This window comes from Fukomys damarensis, unplaced genomic scaffold (genome assembly GCF_012274545.1).
Source record: "Fukomys damarensis isolate Sample0158 unplaced genomic scaffold, DMR_v1.0_HiC HiC_scaffold_12, whole genome shotgun sequence".
NCBI lineage: Eukaryota > Metazoa > Chordata > Mammalia > Rodentia > Bathyergidae > Fukomys > Fukomys damarensis.
The window spans coordinates 7,311,018-7,328,017 of NW_022900924.1; the positions used below are offsets into that span (position 1 = coordinate 7,311,018).

At 43.7% G+C, this 17,000-nt stretch overlaps 1 protein-coding gene across 12 annotated transcripts in view; it reads left to right on the forward strand.

Moving 5' to 3' along the window:
- Git2 (GIT ArfGAP 2) overlaps positions 1–17,000 on the forward strand; it is a 51,673-nt gene that overhangs the window by 31,077 nt on the left and 3,596 nt on the right. For 4 of the 12 annotated variants that reach the window (XM_033762366.1, XM_010603942.2, XM_010603944.2 and 1 more), the window contains 6 exons: positions 857–999; positions 3,047–3,196; positions 6,994–7,242; positions 8,743–8,832; positions 13,387–13,469; positions 14,064–14,252. In XM_033762366.1, coding sequence (XP_033618257.1) covers positions 857–999; positions 3,047–3,196; positions 6,994–7,242; positions 8,743–8,832; positions 13,387–13,469; positions 14,064–14,252 — 904 coding nt within the window. The remainder of the gene's footprint in view (positions 1–856; positions 1,000–3,046; positions 3,197–6,993; positions 7,243–8,742; positions 8,833–13,386; positions 13,470–14,063; positions 14,253–17,000) is intronic. The other 8 variants (XM_033762370.1, XM_010603949.2, XM_010603950.2 and 5 more) reach the window with 4 other exon arrangements.

Here is a 17,000-nt window from a genome sequence, read left to right on the forward strand (position 1 = left end):
GATGAAAAAAAAAAAAAAAAAAAAAAAAAAAGATATGGAAAAGGGGCTGGAGATGCAGCTCCATGATAGAGTGCTTGCCTAGCATGTGTGAGTCTTTGGGTTCCATCCTCAACACTGCAGGGAAAAGAAAAATAAAAGCCCTGGGGAAAGGAACCACATTAGAAATCACAAGTTAGAGGCTACTGAGTTACCAGAAAGAAACTGGACAGAATTGGATAATTTGTGAAATCTTTTATTCAAAATTCATAAGCGCCTGTAGAGTCATCTTTGACTCTATACCCATGGAATAGACACTCCCCTAATGTTAAACACACACGTGTGTCCACTGGACACGTTTTCCCTTGTCTGTGTGTGTGTGTGTGTGTGTGTGTGTATGTGTGTTTCTTGATTCAAGTGACTAAATGCCAATGTTCTTATTCTTTGAGCATCTAGTTTCTAAGCTGCAGTTTAGCAATTTGCTTTCTATTCTGACTCAATGTTACCTTGTAAGCATGTTACAAGTATAATCAAATGGCTTTACATTACCTTTATATACTACATTGTCTCAGCTCTTTATGATCTGCGGCCCTGCTATAGGTCTCAAAACCTGGGAATCTGACTCCTCAACCTGAGCAGCTCCTTCCTAAACCCTTCCCTTAATTTGCCCAGTAGAGCAGAGGAATGCTTGACTCTCTATACAGCTTTCCATTGGGTCAGTAACTTTTTCTGCCCCGTATTGGTGTGATTATAATACGGCTATTGCTGTCATTTTACTTCAGGCCTTTAAATGGCTAAACCAAAAAGTCATCCCAGTAGTTTTTTGGAAGGGAAAAAAAATACTTAAGCCTAAAGTAAAGTCATTTGCTTCTCTTGATAGATAATGTGGAGCTTATCCTGAAAACAGTTAATAGCCAGCACAGTAGCGAGAGTCAGGACAACGACCAGCCAGACTATGACAGTGTGGCATCAGATGAAGACACAGACTTGGAAACCACCGCAAGCAAGGCAAACCGGCAGAAGGTGAGAGGACAAAGGGTGGATGTGCCTCTTCTAAAAGTCCTTCTACAGAATTGCCTTGAGGGCTCTCCCTGGGAAAGGTGCTGTAGAGGTAAAGTCAGGTTCACTGCTAGCTCAAGCCAAACAGTGAAAAAAAAACAGTTTTAAAATCAGGGTTCTTTATCCATGAGTCAAATGCTGAGAAACAGCCCTGCAGTTAGAGAGCGACATCTGTGCATGATGTTCTTCTGAACAAAGCTTACTTCCTTCCCCATGAGGCTATCACTGCCTGGGAGGATGGCTAATGCACTAAGAAGCACAAAGGCATATGTGTCATACAGAGTATGGGCAGAAGCTGAGGAAATGAGGAGAGAACTCAGTGCTGACAGCACCCAGGAGGCTTTGTAGATGGGATGACTCTTAGGAGGTGCCTTAAGTTGACATGAGTATTAGGCCTGTGAAGGAGACAGGAAAGGCCAGTCTGGCTGAGAGAAAGTGAAGCCAAGGCCTCTGGAGGGGACGCCAGCATAAGTGGGTCACCTGAAAAGAGTGGGACTCTGCTAGGCATGGTGCTGCATGCCTGTAATTCCAGGACTTTGGGAGGCTGAGACAGGAGGATCACAAGTTCAAGGCCAGCCTGGGCAACTCAGTGATTTAACAAGATCCTGAAAAAGTAAAAGGATTGGGCATGTAGCTTGGTACAAAGGCCCTAAGTTCAGTCCCCAGTACACACACACACACATACACACACACTCACAAAAGTGAGACTCAAGCTACAGCAGGAGGAAAGTGACATAAGACTGAAAGGCTGAGATCTAGAAGGGCACCGCAGAGAGTCGAGGGAGGAAGCCCAGGTAGCATCTTCCTGAAGACGTCCAGACAGGCTGACATGAGCCGCCTCAGGGCCTACACCAACAGGGAGAGAGTGAGGCAGCAGAGTGTGATCGAGGGAGAGGGTCACAGAATCCTGAGTGGATCCACCCAGCTGCTGCCGAATCCCCAGGACTGGCACCCTGAGGTGCTCTGCAAATGGAGAGAGGGTGAAGAGGAGGCAGACTAGGAAATTCTAGAAGCTCGAAGTGGAGAAAACGACGTAGAGAAGCTGTGTCTGGAGTTTTCCACCTCACACGATGAGAATGATGATGTCATTGGCAGTGACTGGATTAGCCCCGTCTGGACTGTCCAGAGGCTGCCAGTTCCCCCAGGGAAAGCGAGACCACTGGGGGCTGCTTGGGTGATGTGCCCTTTGTTGACTGACAGCCCCCCTGTATCTGCTCCTTCCGGCTGAGTGCTGCTGCGGGCTAGAGCATTCTCCCAGGCACCTGCCAGGTTCCCTCACCTCCTCAGCTCTAGGCTAACCCTAACATGCAGCCCACCTACACCCCTACTTCAGCTCCTGCACCCCACCCCCACTCCATTTTACCTGTTTTCCACAGCACTAATCACTTTCAGTAATACTATATTTTTACTTGTTTTTTTTTTTCCCCTCTCTCATGCTCCTGGGATGTAAACACCATGGAAGCAGGAAGCTTTGTTTTCTTTTCTGATACTTGCTAAGTACCTAGAAATTACCTAATGCTCAATAAAAATGTTGGATGAGTGAATTAATGAAAGAATAAATGAAAAAGGAAACTGAGCAAGAGACAGGCATGTGAAATAGGACAGACCTCTTTAGACAGTTGTCAGCATAGATTTGTAGCCCCATGAGTACATTAGAAAATACTGGCTTTAAATTATTTTAAATAGCTGGGTGTGGTGGCGCACACCTGTCATCCCAGCACTTGGGAGGCTGAGACGGGGATTGCTATGAGTTCCAGGCCAGCCTGGGCTACATAGTGAGTTTAAGGCCAGCCTGAATTACATAGCGAGACCCTCTCTCAAAAAAAATTTTTTTAAAAAAATAATATAATGATCCTACTTTTATATTTCAGTTTTACATATTCTCAGAAGCCCTGATTTGGTTTAACTTTGCAATTCAGCTGGCATAACCAGAATTTGAAATTCTTTAGCTGTTAGTCTTTAATGGTATCATCATCTCAGATTGTGAACATTTTCCCCAATTTATTTTTAGAGCCTAGATTCAGATTTATCAGATGGACCAGTCACTGTACAGGAATTTATGGAGGTCAAAAACGCTCTAGTGGCTTCTGAGGCCAAGATACAGCAGCTAATGAAGGTGAATAACAACTTGAGTGACGAGCTGAGAATTATGCAGAAAAAGGTAACATGTTGATAAATGCCAGGATGATTGACTCTTCAACCCCGTAGTATAAGGAAGACTCTCAGGCATCGTGCTGTGGTTAGAGGGAAGAAAAGCAGTTATGACAGATCTAGAAATTGTGGGGCCACACTGTCTTTTTGCAACCAGGATGTGTGTGGATATTTCAAATGATGTAGCTCTGATTATAAAGAAATCCAGAACACATTCCCCAGGTAGATTAACCTATATCACTATTCTGGGCTTATGGGAACCTGGATGCCAATGCATGGATATGTTTCCTTCTGATGATGGTTCTAAAGAATAATCACACTGTCAAGACAGAGCAGGTGAGAGTCCTGGGCAGGTGTATTCATTTTATTAGCACAGAAGCCCCAGCCCACACCCCACAAGGAGTGCTTTCCCAGTACATGCTAATTTGGAGTTCTTACCCACCCTCACCCGTCACCGTACTTAGCACTTTAATCTGTGGTGTCCTTCTGAGCCTGGAGCAGAGCCTGCCACAGACTTGGTTCTCAGTAAATAAGAGAATACATTTCGTCTCTGCTGGCAAGAACTGCATGTTGTAAGACACAGCCCCACCTGTTTAACATTTCCCATTCATTACCTTTTAAGAGAATCATGAGTGCATGTGGCCGTTAGTGACAAAGCATACACTTAGGAGGATTTGCATGTGTAGTTATTTATAAAAAAGCTAAGAAAAGGAAGTTGAAAAATCCCTCATGTTGCCTGAGATTTTGTAGCTATTGCTCCTATCATTTAGTCCTCTTCAAAAAATGAGATTTCCAAGACCTGGGCAAAAGACAAATTTCCTTTGTGTCTGGGTCTTTTTAGTGCTGCTTCCAAAAGGAAGGCTACAGAACTAAACTACTCTGCTTGCATGGGAAGTAAGCTGCATGCACCTTCACCTGGGGTTTGCTAGGGTTTTTGGGTTGAGTTCCAGGTCTTGAGCACTTTTGAAACCAGTGGCTCTGTTGCTGACCGTGCAGGGAATGAGAACGCCTGAGGGTTGGTCAGCCTTTAGACAGACACATGTCCTGAGCCTCCCAACTCAATCCAGGGCTGTGTGCCGCCCTGACCAAGGCACAACAAGGACCCCTTTGCCACAGGACCTGAATTTCTTCTGCCTTTTCCAAAACAGGAAGTAGATTATATGTTTAATAGATTATAGTTTGTGCCATTAATCAGACTGATAATTTTTTTGAGATGACTTTTTCTGAAACCCATTGATGTTGCCCATGGTAAATGAGTCTGCCGAGCATCACTTTTTAAATTCTTTGATCTCCTTTTAGTGTTTATAGAAATTGCCAGAGATAACTTCCATCCATTTTCTATCTGAAAGCAAATGTCTTAAGCTTCTGAAGAAACACAGGGCAAAACTATTTGCCATTGTTCGTTGATTATCTTATTCTTAGAAGTGCTTTTGATTTCCCAAACTATCGTATTATCTGTAACTTATTTCCTGGCCCCCTAAAAATGTATTGCCTGGCTCTAAGACAAGCCTCATTAAAAATAGCCAAAGTTATCTCTCTAAATAGAGTAGTAGGGCCGTGGTGCCGCTGCCTGCCTCACAGGCTCAAGGTCCAGAGTTCGACCCCCAGTGCCAAAAAAAAAAACAGTATTAGTTGGTTGTGGTAGTGCATCCCTGTAATTCCAGCACCAGAGAAGCTGAGTCAGGAGGATAACTGCAAGTTCAAGGTTAGCCTAGGATACATAGTGAATTCAAGGCTAGTCTGAATTACAGAGTGAGACCCTGTCTCAAATCAATACATACATAATACATACGTACATACATGGTACCAAAGATATTTTAAAATTGGAATCAGGAAATTGTTCTCATCTCAAAACACATTCCAACACAGTCCGGGCTGTATGTTTCAGAGGCATGAACGATGTTGGCATGAAGTTTCCAGTTTCGAGGTCAGGTCTAAAAACCTGCTAACAGACTTTTTACATAGGTAGGAAGACAAATGGAGCTTTCCAATGAGGTTGTTGAGTCAATTAGCACCTCACTCTTTGGACCCAGATCATTGCACGTAGACCGCGGGCTCCTGAGAAGCATTTGGGCAGGCGCCTTACACTTGTCCTCATCCTGGAATGTAGGGATTCCCCTGGCTGCTTGTTACGTTGCAGCGCAGCTGTTTCTTTTTGGAAAGGGGGTTACAGATTCAAGCTACCCCCACAAGCCTTTGTGGTATAGAAGCAGCCTGGCCCTCCTCATGGCTCACCTTTTGAGGAGATGAGGCATAGTCTTCCAGGCAGGAAGCCACTCTGTCAGGTTTGGCACTAATAGAAAGAGGTGGACTTGTTTATGTAGCAAAGATGTATCCATTTTATTTTAAAGCTGGGTAAAGTTTTTTCTCTGTAAAGTTGACTAAGTAGCATGATTTGTATCTGATCTTTCACATTTAACAGTTGCTTGAAAAGGATGCTAATTAATGAAGAGGAACAGCTGCTATTGGTGTATTTTTCCCAGATCGGTGCTTTCTAAATAAAAATTGAAAATAACTCCTAACACTGCATGGGTTTGCTGTTGGAAAAATGAGGAGCTCCTGGTGCAGACATGGTTGCTTGTGGACTTAAACCCTGGCACTGGAGGGGAATCTGATCAGAGTTCACAGTCTCCGTCTAAGAGTAGACAGCTGAGCTCGCAGCACACCCAGCTTGTAACAATGTCTCCGAAGATGAAGGCACACCAGAGGGAAGCACCCCGTGCAGAATGGCCGCAGTTACTTGTGTTTAAACTGCCAGATGCTTAGAGTCCCACGATTCCTTTCTGACCCTTTAACCATGAAGGAGCCTGCATGTGAGAAGTGGAAAGCGCGTTCAGGGCCTCCAGTGGCAGTGTCTGACCGAGGCGGATAGTGCAGGCAGATTAGTGAGTGCCAGTCCGATACAAATGTGTTCATGTTTTTTTGGGTGACAAAGCCAAGGAGAGAAAGGCCAGATACTCCGGCCCTGACTGAAAGCTGCCTGATCACCAGAGGGGAGCAAGTGTGCTACGGGGAGCGCTCCTTCCTGTGAAGATGCTAGCATGGCTGGGTAGTTTCCAGTCGTCTTTGTCATACGTCAATGTAGGAAATTTATCATAACTCATTTCCCTCTTTTTTTTTTCAAAACTGCTAAACTGTTTGGAATATCAGAAGTATTCTGTAATAAAACCTTTTTGATCATAATTTTTGTTGGCTTTTTGGAAATCAGCAGCTGATTGATAATTGATAAGCTGGCCTTCACTGTTTTTCTTGCTTGCAAAGCAATGTCAGTTGTCTCTGTGCCGCTTCCATGGTGTCTGCCGTCACTTTGGACATTTGCAAATTGCTCAGGGCTCGTTTCAGAATCAGGCTGCTCAGCAATGGTTTAATGGTCTCAAGCTCTTGCTTGAAACTGTCTTAGAATAATCCTGAGTACAGCTTGTCTGCAAACATTTTCCCGCCCCACCGTGACAGAACTTACGTGGATGTTCAGTTTTTTGGTACCAGGGGGTGAACTCAGGACCTTGAGCTTGCGAGGCAGGCAAGGTGCCACTGAGCTAAATCCTTGGCCCAGGACATTCAGTTTTTTAAAAGTTGAGACTGCAACTTTTCCCACGTGCAGGAGTTAAATTATTTAATTATCCTTTGTGATAAAGTGAGTTACGTTTCACTCATTTCAGAAAGGAGACTTTTTAACGGTGCTTTACTATCAACACAGCTAGCTGCTATCTTTCCTATTGTTTAAAGCTGGTGGTTGTATTTGTTTTCTTGGTGTTTGTCTTGTCTGCTGTGGAAAAACACAGTCCCACTGCCAAACATTTCTTTCAGCTTCAAACACTCCAGAGTGAGAATTCCAGCCTCAGGAAACAGGCCACATCCAATATATATCAGGTGCAAACTGGTTCTGAGTATCCAGAAACTTCCAACCACTCTTCCTTAAAGCGACGTCCGTCCGCCCGGGGCAGTAGGCCCATGTCCATGTATGAGACGGGATCAGGTCAAAAACCGTATCTCCCAATGGGAGAGGCGAATCACCCGGAGGAGAGCAGGACAAGACTCCAGCCCTTCCCTGTGCACGTAAGTAACACCACTGGTGCTTCCGCTGTTCACTCTGTGAAGCCTGACTACTCTGTGCCCTCTTCTGAATATGCAGACTACTGTGCCTCTGCTTGGCCAAACTGGGCTATGAGTGTTGCCGTGTTTGCTCTGTCAGTGTGTCCACAGATGCTCACAGTGTTCTCACAAGACGGATGGAACATCTTCCAGCCCACTTGGAGGTTCTGGCTCTTACTCATCTGCTACTCACCCTTTTTTCTTCCCCATTTACTCCCATCCCCATTTCCATGTGCTGTTTCCCAGCCAGCCCCTGTGGGAGCATTTATGCGAAGTTCCTATTTTCCCCCGTTTCCAAAAACAAGCAGATTGTTAATGTCACTCGCAGAAGTGTCATCTTTGAAATAGGGCTGTGGCCTTTAGGAACCGCAATCCTTAAAATCAGGATGCCTCGCATGTGGGCAGGTAGCATCTGTGGCCCAGTACTTAGGCAAGTCCAGAAGGTTCTGTCCACTGTGCTCAGTGTGCCTGCTGGCTTAGCCTCTGCGTCCTCTACCCCTCCTCCCTAGTGGAGGTGTGGCTTTGTCACCTTCTGAAAGTGAAGTGGAAAAATGCTACATCCACCTTTCAGGGTTAATTAAACTACAAAGACTGCATTCTGTAATAGGGTTCTGACGGTCTTGTTTTACAATGGTATAAGGATTATGTTCTTTTAAAATATTGTATGCTTTTGGATTAATTTACTGTAGAAACCTATGTTTTGACAAAATGTTATAAAATTTTAAACTGTGTGATGCTTTATTCAGAGAGTACTGTTTCTTCATTTTGAGTGTTAAAGTGTTACTCGGTTAAACTATAGGAGTTTCCAAAATGCACGGGGAAAGATGTGGTCTATTTAACTCTAGATGAACTTTGTCAAGTTTAGGAGTGGTAAAATTGCAGTGTTGTGAAATGCCCATTATTTCAACTTTTCTTTAAATTGTTTGGGTGTAACACTCTTCAGGTATTGATTTGATGTATTTGGTGTAATGGAAATGCTGTTGAAGTAAGTGAAGCATCTTATTTGTGTACCTTTCAAAGTGCTCTTATTTTAGAAAAATTAAGAACGTAAGGGTGTCATAGTGCAAAAGTTCTGTGATTATAGTACTAAAGATTAGAGTCCTGATTTCACCAGCCAGTCATGATGTATATAGTTTCTCATTTCATATTTATCAGTCCTGATTGAAAAACAGGTATTCATTTTAGGCTACCCATTAAAAATAACAGTTGGCAAACTTGACACACATGTCATGTGTTATCTTTTCCCATATGGAAAAGTAGCTTTACTAAATTTGGGGTAATTTCTGGGAGGTGTTTCACCAAGGGGTCAGTGGCACTGGGGCCCTGTTACCAGCTGTCGCTGAGATTTCGGGACTTACCTCACATAGTACGTTGTTCTCTAGGATTCTTTTCCTGAAGCCAGGACAAGTGGTAAGGTTTTGTTTGTTTGTGTTTTCCCGAGTATGTTTCTCTTTCCCCTTCCAGATCGGGAGGAGTGCGCTTGTGACCTCCTCTTCATCTCTGCCTTCCTTCCCCTCCACACTTTGCTGGTCAAGGGACGAAACCACCCGAAGGGTTAAGTACACCGAATGGCTGCTCCTGAGGAAGGACAGTGCTCCTGGGCGCTTTGCGTTGGCCCTCCTGTCCCTGTCCCTGTCCCTTGTTCTTGCTAACTGCCCTCCCTCCTGCATGAGGCAGCACTTCTATCCCCCTGGTTTCTCACAGCACAGCTGATGTGCACCTCATGTGCACATGCACGTTTACCTGCAGAGGCGATCTCCCTTCTGACTCCACATTACTCATTTTCATGTTATATTTAACAAAGATCACAGATCCCCCTATAACATTGATTCTGAGCACACTGCTATCTTTTTAAACAATCATAAAATTAGCTGGCTGCTGGTTAAAAATTGGTTTCAGGCAAATCTGTCCAATTTGTTCAGAGCTGCATTTACCATGTTAAAACTTACATTTGGACCGGTGCAAAAATATTATTCCTTTTAAAAAACCTGCCATATTTATGTCAGCATCATACTTTACAAGCCAAGGTTTTAGAGATCGAAACCCTAAATGAGAATTGTATCATTTAGCAGCAGTGGAGGGGTACAGGCGTAGAGCTTTTTACTTGGTTATTCAGACACTGCTTGTTGGTGTATAATTCACCCTCTCAAGAACGTCACTACCAGGCGTGGTGGCACACGCCTGTAATCCCAGCACTCTGGAGGCTGAGGCAGGAGGATTGCTGTGAGTTAAAGACCATTCTGGGCTACGTAGTGAGTTCCAGGTCACAGTCTCAACTACATAGGGAGACCCTGTCAAAAAATCAAAAAAAAAAAAGAACATCCCAAGACCTATGTAGCTCCTTGGGAGTAGTCAGCCAGGCAATGCATATTTATTAAGCACTTCATGCCCAGTCTTTTGGTAAATCAGTTAAAGGTCCTAAGGATATAAGTGGCTTAGTCCCTGAGACAGTGATGGCAAAACTTTTAGAGCTCTCAGGGATACAAACCACCCAGTTCTTGCTCAGTTTTTTTTTTGTTTGTTTGTTTGTTTGTTTGGTACTGGGGATCAAACTCAGGACCTTGTGCTTGCGAGGCAGGCCATGGAACCACTGAGCTAAATCCCTGACCCTATTTGTTTGTTTTTTAATGAAGAGTACTGTAACAAAGGTGTGAGGAGAGAAGGCGGTGTGTGAGGGACTGCCTTTATAGACAAGATTGAATTTGCACTGGGCTCCACACCTAGGAGTGATAGAGAATCGTTCTGTCCATTGAGAGGGGCATTGGGTTGCTGAGGTGTTTGGATATTTTACTGCATTTTGAAGTAGTCTAGTAAACACAGTGCTTGATATATAGTACTTAAAATCTTCTGAAAGTAGGGCTGGGGATGTAGCTCAATGGTAGAGCACTTAACCTGGGCCCTCAGTTCAGTCCCCAGCACCAAAAACAAAAAACTGACATTGAACTATAATATTTTTATTCCAGTGAAACTAAGGACAGCAAAATAGTAATGAAATAACTCATTTGAAATTTTGTTATTGAGTCAAATAAACTTCTTTGAAAAACCTATGCATTTTTGTTTTTGTTTTTGTTTTTTTTATTTAGTGGCTTAAAAAATCACTGCAAGGATTGCTTGCTGAGATAGTTTTATACAAAATTGACAGTAGTCATTTAAACTGATCAGAGCCGGGGGTTTAGCTCAGTGGTTCTACCACCTGCCTCGCAAGTGCAAGGACCTGAGTTCGATCCCCGGTACAAAAAAAAAAAAAAAAACCGCAGTTCGCCCCCGAAAAAAAAAAAAAAAAAAAAAAAAAAAAAAGATAAACATACATAGAACTATAAACCGATCATCCTAACCATTCCTGACAGCTTCATCGTGGCTTTAAATTTTGTGTAGCATGTCTGTATTCAGAGAAAACTGCAAAGCTATCAAATAAACTGAACCAGCACCAGCTATACAGTAACTTTTCTATTAACAACTTCAAGAGCAGCACTTTTAACCAGTAGCTCTTGACTCTGCATGTTTACAGTAATTTTCATAAAATTAAAACACTGCCTCCATTGAAAATTGTGTATGCTTTTGTTGACATCAATGATGGATTTAATGTGCAAGTAGCTGATTTTCTGGGTCGTGGTGGCTGTTCTTGAAGAACATTTCCTGGGGACTTGTAGTGGGTATGAGTCATTACTTTTCTGAAATGTTTAAATGAAACTTATTGTTTCTTTTCTTCTTTTTTTTTTTAATCATTGTAATACATTTACATTAAAGGAGAAAAGATTCGTTATAAAAGTGTGGAATTTTCTAGGTTTAATTCTGTTTTCTAGATTTTTTTCCCTCCAGTGGAGCAGCTCTGGATGGACTTTCCAGTATAATTATTTAAATGCAATTTTTTTCTGTTTGTGTGTGTGTGAATATATACACAAAGAAAATACATGTAAAGGTTAGTCAAACATTCTCTGTGAAAGGTAAGAAGGGTTTGGGGGGGGGTTGGTTTTCTCTGATCGTGTCTGGAAGATCCTGATTTTATGGCACTGGATATGGTACCCACCTTCGTTCTCCCAACCAGTCTTAGTAGCCGATAACCCACTGATTCACTCAGAAAGCCAGATCAAAATTCGGCAGCAAGTAAAGCAGAACTACTTATAGGTAGGAGATGCTAATGAAGGCATCTTAAAATTGTATCTGGGCTGGGGTATAGTTTCTTGGTAAAGCACTTGCCTAGCATACACAGGCTCTGGGTTTAGTCCTCAGCACTGGGGAAAGGCAAAAACATTTTATAGAACTTAGCTATTCATGCTCCCTTAGCTGGCTCTAACCTAGTTCTTTCATCATCTGCAAGATGAATTTGAGTGGATACAGTAAGAGTTCATACTGAGCTTTAGGAGCCCAAAGCAAGACTCTTCTGATAGGGTGAATAGGAGCTAAGTAGCAAATGGGAAGGACCTCAGCAGACAGAGAGCACTTACCCTAGGAGAGGAAAAAAGCAAGGCTGTGGGGACAGGAAAATACATTGTGGCCACACCGGGGGCTGGCCAGTATTATCAATAAGCTCTTAACTTACAGTTATATTCTTAGCCTCATTATATTATGACATCGGTATAAGGCCTTAGTCACATTTTTTTTTTTTTTTTTTGTATCAGGGATCAAACTCAGGTGCTTGAGCTTGCAAGGCAGGCAGCGGAACCACTGAGCTAAATCTCTGGCCCCATATCTTTTTATTAAGTTGGATTAAACTCTGGGTATAGAGCTAGAAATAGCTCTTGTATTTTGCAAGGTCGTTTAGGTTTTGAATCTGCTTACACCAGTTTCTGGTCTAGATGAAAAAAATTCTCAAAACATTATGGATAAAATAGATACTGAGGGAAAATAATTTTCACTAAACATTCCAGAGCTAACAGTCCCCTTCAGAGGAATGTGTTGCCCTTCACATTTTATTAACCTGGGAGTCCCTGTATTTAGCAGTACTGCCATTTGCTCAAAACATTTTTAGGTTCATCATTTACATCTAATATCCCTTTTTGGAGGGGTTTGTTTTGTTTTGTTTTTTTGGAGACAGGATCTCATTATGTAGTTGAGACTGACCTGGAACTCACTATGTAGGTAGCCCGGGCTGGTCTCAAACTCGCAGTGATCCTCCTGCCTCAGCCTCCCGAGTGCTGGGATCACAGGCGTGCGCCACCACGCCCAGTTTATATCCCATTTTTAAAATCTCCACTGTTGGACCAAATCTCCTATAAGAGGTAGATATATTTGGAAACAGATTCAAGTGGTTTCAAGTCCATGTTGATCCACTTTGCTTCACAAATGACATATGGCTATAAATTATTACTACAAGTTTTCCCTGGTGTTTCATAAAAGCCATCTCTGAAGTGGTTCTCAGAAAGTTGCAGTCATCCAAGCCCTGGGTATGGAATATTGGAGATACCAGTAGAGGAGACAGGGGCTTGGGATCGTGGTCTGTTTTTTCTACAGATGTAGCCTTAGGTGGACACCCAGCTCTCTTGGCCCTTCATTTTCTCGTCAAATGTTGAACACATAACCTGCAGGTAGCTTTCAGCACTGAATGTCTGTGGTTATATAAGTGCTGGGATGTCTGCTCGACACCTCCTCCCCCATACTGGGGATTGAACTCAGCCTTGCACATGCAAGGCAACCTCTCTGCCACTAAGCTACATTCCTATCCCCCTTTTAAAGTTTTTATTTTGTGAGAGGGTTTTGGTGGTGCCTAGGCTAGCCTTAAACTTGTGATCCTCTTGCTTCAGCCTGCTGACCAGCTGGTATCTCAGGCATGCACCACCATGCCCAGCTATATGTCTGCTTATTTGACTGGGTCTCTTTATCTTATAAATTCCATATTCTTTTGAGAACCAAATGAGACAGCCTTGTATGTCTTGTTGACTTGTTCATTTGTACCAGGAATCTGTTTATGGACTAGCCACTGAATGCAAAAGAAAACAATGCCAAAAGAAAGAAACTTGTCTGGGATTCACTGCTCACCTTTTACTAAATTTTCAGAAAAGGGTTGGCTCCTCTCCCAAACAAGATCTAGGTGCCTAACAGGTATTGCTTCCCTGTGAAGAGGCGTCTCATGTTTTCTAAACTAACGTGGTCCCCTTTTCTTGCTTGTAGGCTTCCAGGCTGGAGAAACAGAACAGCACACCTGAGAGCGACTATGACAACACTCCCAATGACACGGAGCCAGATCACATGGGGTACAGCTGTGGGAAAAGTGTGCCGGGGGGATGGAAGACCTGGCAGCCCTTGACCGCCTACAGCCCTTATCCCTGTTTTCAGACAGGGTTCTGAATATGTGAGGGTTCAAAATATTCAGGCATATGTTTGGAGTTTACGTGCTTCTCAGATCACATCATTGCTGCAAGGGCTTTTTGTCCTTTAACCAGAATGTTAGACACATCTCTCCGAATTTGCAGCACGCTTAATATTTTACTTCTTAGTCAAGTTGGCATCAGGTCACCTTCTCCATTTGTACCCCAAGAAATTGTTTTCACTCAAGGTAGCTTTATAATGCCACGTCCTTCACACGGCAGGTGCTCCCTGTCCTCTCTTCACCCTTTCTGTGAGAGTCCTCACTTCCAGCCCAAGAGTGGGATGAGAAAGCCTCTGGGTAAGCCATAGCTGCCAGTTGATGAAGCAGACCCTTGCCATGAGTTTCCTGCTAAACCGGATAAGGGAAACCACAAAGCCAGCCTGCTTGTGTGTTCAGCCAGTGCTGAAGATGTGTCTCTTAGAAACCAAAGCAGCTGCCAGGCACTGGTTGCACTCAGCCACTTCTTTACTGTTCCCAGGTCAGGCCGAAAGGGCGGGCAGAGAAGTATGGTGTGGCCACCTGATAGCTCAGTACCAGATGCAACAGAACCCCATGCGTCCCCAAGCCCCATGCTCCCCAGCACGGAGGACGTCATCCGGAAGACGGAACAGATCACCAAAAACATACAGGAGCTCTTACGAGCAGCCCAGGAAAATAAACATGACAGGTAAGGGCTGCAGTCCTATGTTGGGAGAGTATGTATTCATGCTCCAGGAGGGAAACCTGCTCAAGTTCTGAATGGGACGTGTTTCTAGTTTCCTGGCTTTTGGGTAGGTTAAAACTTCTAAGAACAAACATGTAAGTTTGGTTTTCTTCGTTTGGGGTATTTATATAGTATTTTTATTTTTATTTTTTTTCTATTGTGTTGTGAAACTCCCTGGAATAAATGTGTCCGGAAACAGAACTGCAATGTATTTGGGGCAGTGACAGTCCTAGTTCTCAGCAGAGAGTGAAAGAAGCTGCCTCATAACTTGCAGGTGGTCCTTCTGGCCGCCCCTGCTGCCAGGGTTGGTTGCTGAGACAGATGACATCAGGGGAGGAACCTGATCTCTTATTTCTTACCTGTCTTCCTTGGGTGTGTGTGCAAGTGTACATGTGTAAACTTCAAATATTCTCGGCTGTGAAGGGAGAGTCTGCATCCTTGGATCAGAAGGATAGCCCACAGTGATTTCTTACTGGAAGAAAGGAACTGGCCCTTGCTCTGCAGATCCTTTGTTCTCTGAGAATTCTGGTAGTTGTAAAATGTTCTGCAGGATGTCCTGATTTCCCACGGTGGGCTGGACCTAGACGCACTCATAAAACATTGTTTACCCTCTCCCCTTTGGCTTTGAGAAAGTGGCAGTTGTCCTTTGCCAAGAATAACGTCACATCGGGTCAGCAAAACTGAGGACTGCAGTGATTGGGGGCCCGAGCTCAAAATCCCAGCTGCTCAGGAGACAGAAGCAGGAGGATCACAAGTTAGCAACTTTTTGAGACCCTGTCAAGGTGGAAGGGGCTGGGGAATAAGCTCAGGTAGACAGCTTGCCTAGCACGTATGAGGCCCTGGCTTCAATCTGCAGTTCCGCGAGGGGAAGTAAAGGTCATCCATGCCTAGAGTTCTCTGTGTTACTGATGTTGCTGTGCCATCCTCCTCTCTGTACCTTCTTCCTTATTTATACAGCTCCGATTTGTCCCAGTATAGTTTCCCATCATAGAGGAGAAAAATAGTGTGTATTTCTTGAAAGGTAATAGTCTCCATGGATGGACAGCTAGAAGTTCCTCAAGGAAAAGAACCTGCACAATTTGACTTTTTGCAGAAAGTTAGTTGCTATTTCCCTTCTTCACTTCCTAAGCTTTCTCTCTCTGCCAAGCCTCTCGCACCTCACGTCTCATAAGCACCTGTACTTTTGCCCAGGACCACAGCGTTGGCAGTGGGTGACTCCGTATCTTACTGTACAGAGCAAAGTGTCCCACAGCTTTCCATAGTACAATCTTGACGGTCTTTTGAGTAATCTTGATGTAAGGCTAATTCCTTCCTGTGTACTTCCCACCCTATTTATCAGTGTGCTCAGATTTTCCTTTCTGCCAGTTCAGAAGTGCTGTGCTGGTATTTCAAACTGAAAATGTGCTTACACTGTACTGCTTTCTTTGATAGTTGTCAGAAATGTAAATGTCTGTCCTGAGGCTATTTCTGGCTTCAAAGATTGCAATATGGTATGCGGTTCCACTTGGGAAGATTCTTTTCTTTTCAAGATTTTTTTTTTTTTTTTTTTTTTTTGGTACCAGGGATCAAACTTGGGACCTTGCACTTGCGAGGCAGGCGGCAGAACCACTGAGCCAAACCCTGGCCCTTTTCTTTTCAAGATGTAAAAATCCACTAGCACATTTCATGATCTGATTTATTTCTTTAAGACTATGAGGGAATGATGCAGAGATTTTAATCACTAGCTTATGGTTTTGGTTTAAAACCAGAATTGGCCTAGGGAATTTATATTTTATAAACTGTTCAACTTCTACTAGAATCTCTGATTACTTACACAGCCAAGATGCCCTCATTTATAACCTTGTATCGTACCACTGAAAGCCTTGCCTGTTTCTCTTGCTTTCTATATTGGTTGTTTTTGGTTTTGTTTTTGTTTTTTGCTCAAGCTCATCCTAGGTAGGACTGCAATCCTGCAGGCACTTCTAGGCTTGGTCCTAGTTCCCTGAGCCCAGGAAGCTCCCCTCAGCCCATGACCTTCCTGCCGTCCCTCCTCCTCACCTGCCTCACCCCTTCTCTTTTCAGCGGTTGCAGTACATTAGGCATAAAAGCTTTAGTTGCTAAAAGGTGCTGATTTGAAGTTGTGGACACAAACTCTCTCTGCCAGAGAAGGAGACCACCGTACTCGTCCACACACGCTTGCTTTTGTGGCTTCCCAGGACTTCCCAAAATAGTTGAAAGGGATAAACTTTCAAGAGTTGGCCTTAGGAAAAATTCCTCTCTAGCTAGTGGAGAGAGGGTGAGTTACATTTCTCAAAATGAAACTGTAACGACAAACAAAATACAGCATGAAACTCTTGGGCATGGCTCTCAGCTGCTGTGACGTGAATGGGACTGAGCGATTGCTGTGGACACGGGCCTTTCCTCTTTCTGGGAGTCGGTGTGACTTCACGGCTGCAGGGTGCTCCTTGTGCATTGACATTTTGGGATAGTGTGTCTTATGTGGCTCTAAATGCTCACAGATTCCCATTTGAAGGCATTCTCAGATAATTACAAACCATTTTCTTGAAATGTACTGGCCATGATTAAAACATAGGCACTGGGGCCGGGCGTGGTGGTGCATGCCTGTAATCGCAGCACTCAGGAGGCTGAGGCAGGAGGATCGCTGTGAGTTCGAGACCAGCTTGGACTACATAGTGAGTTCCAGGTCAGTCTCAAGTACATAGTGAGACACCC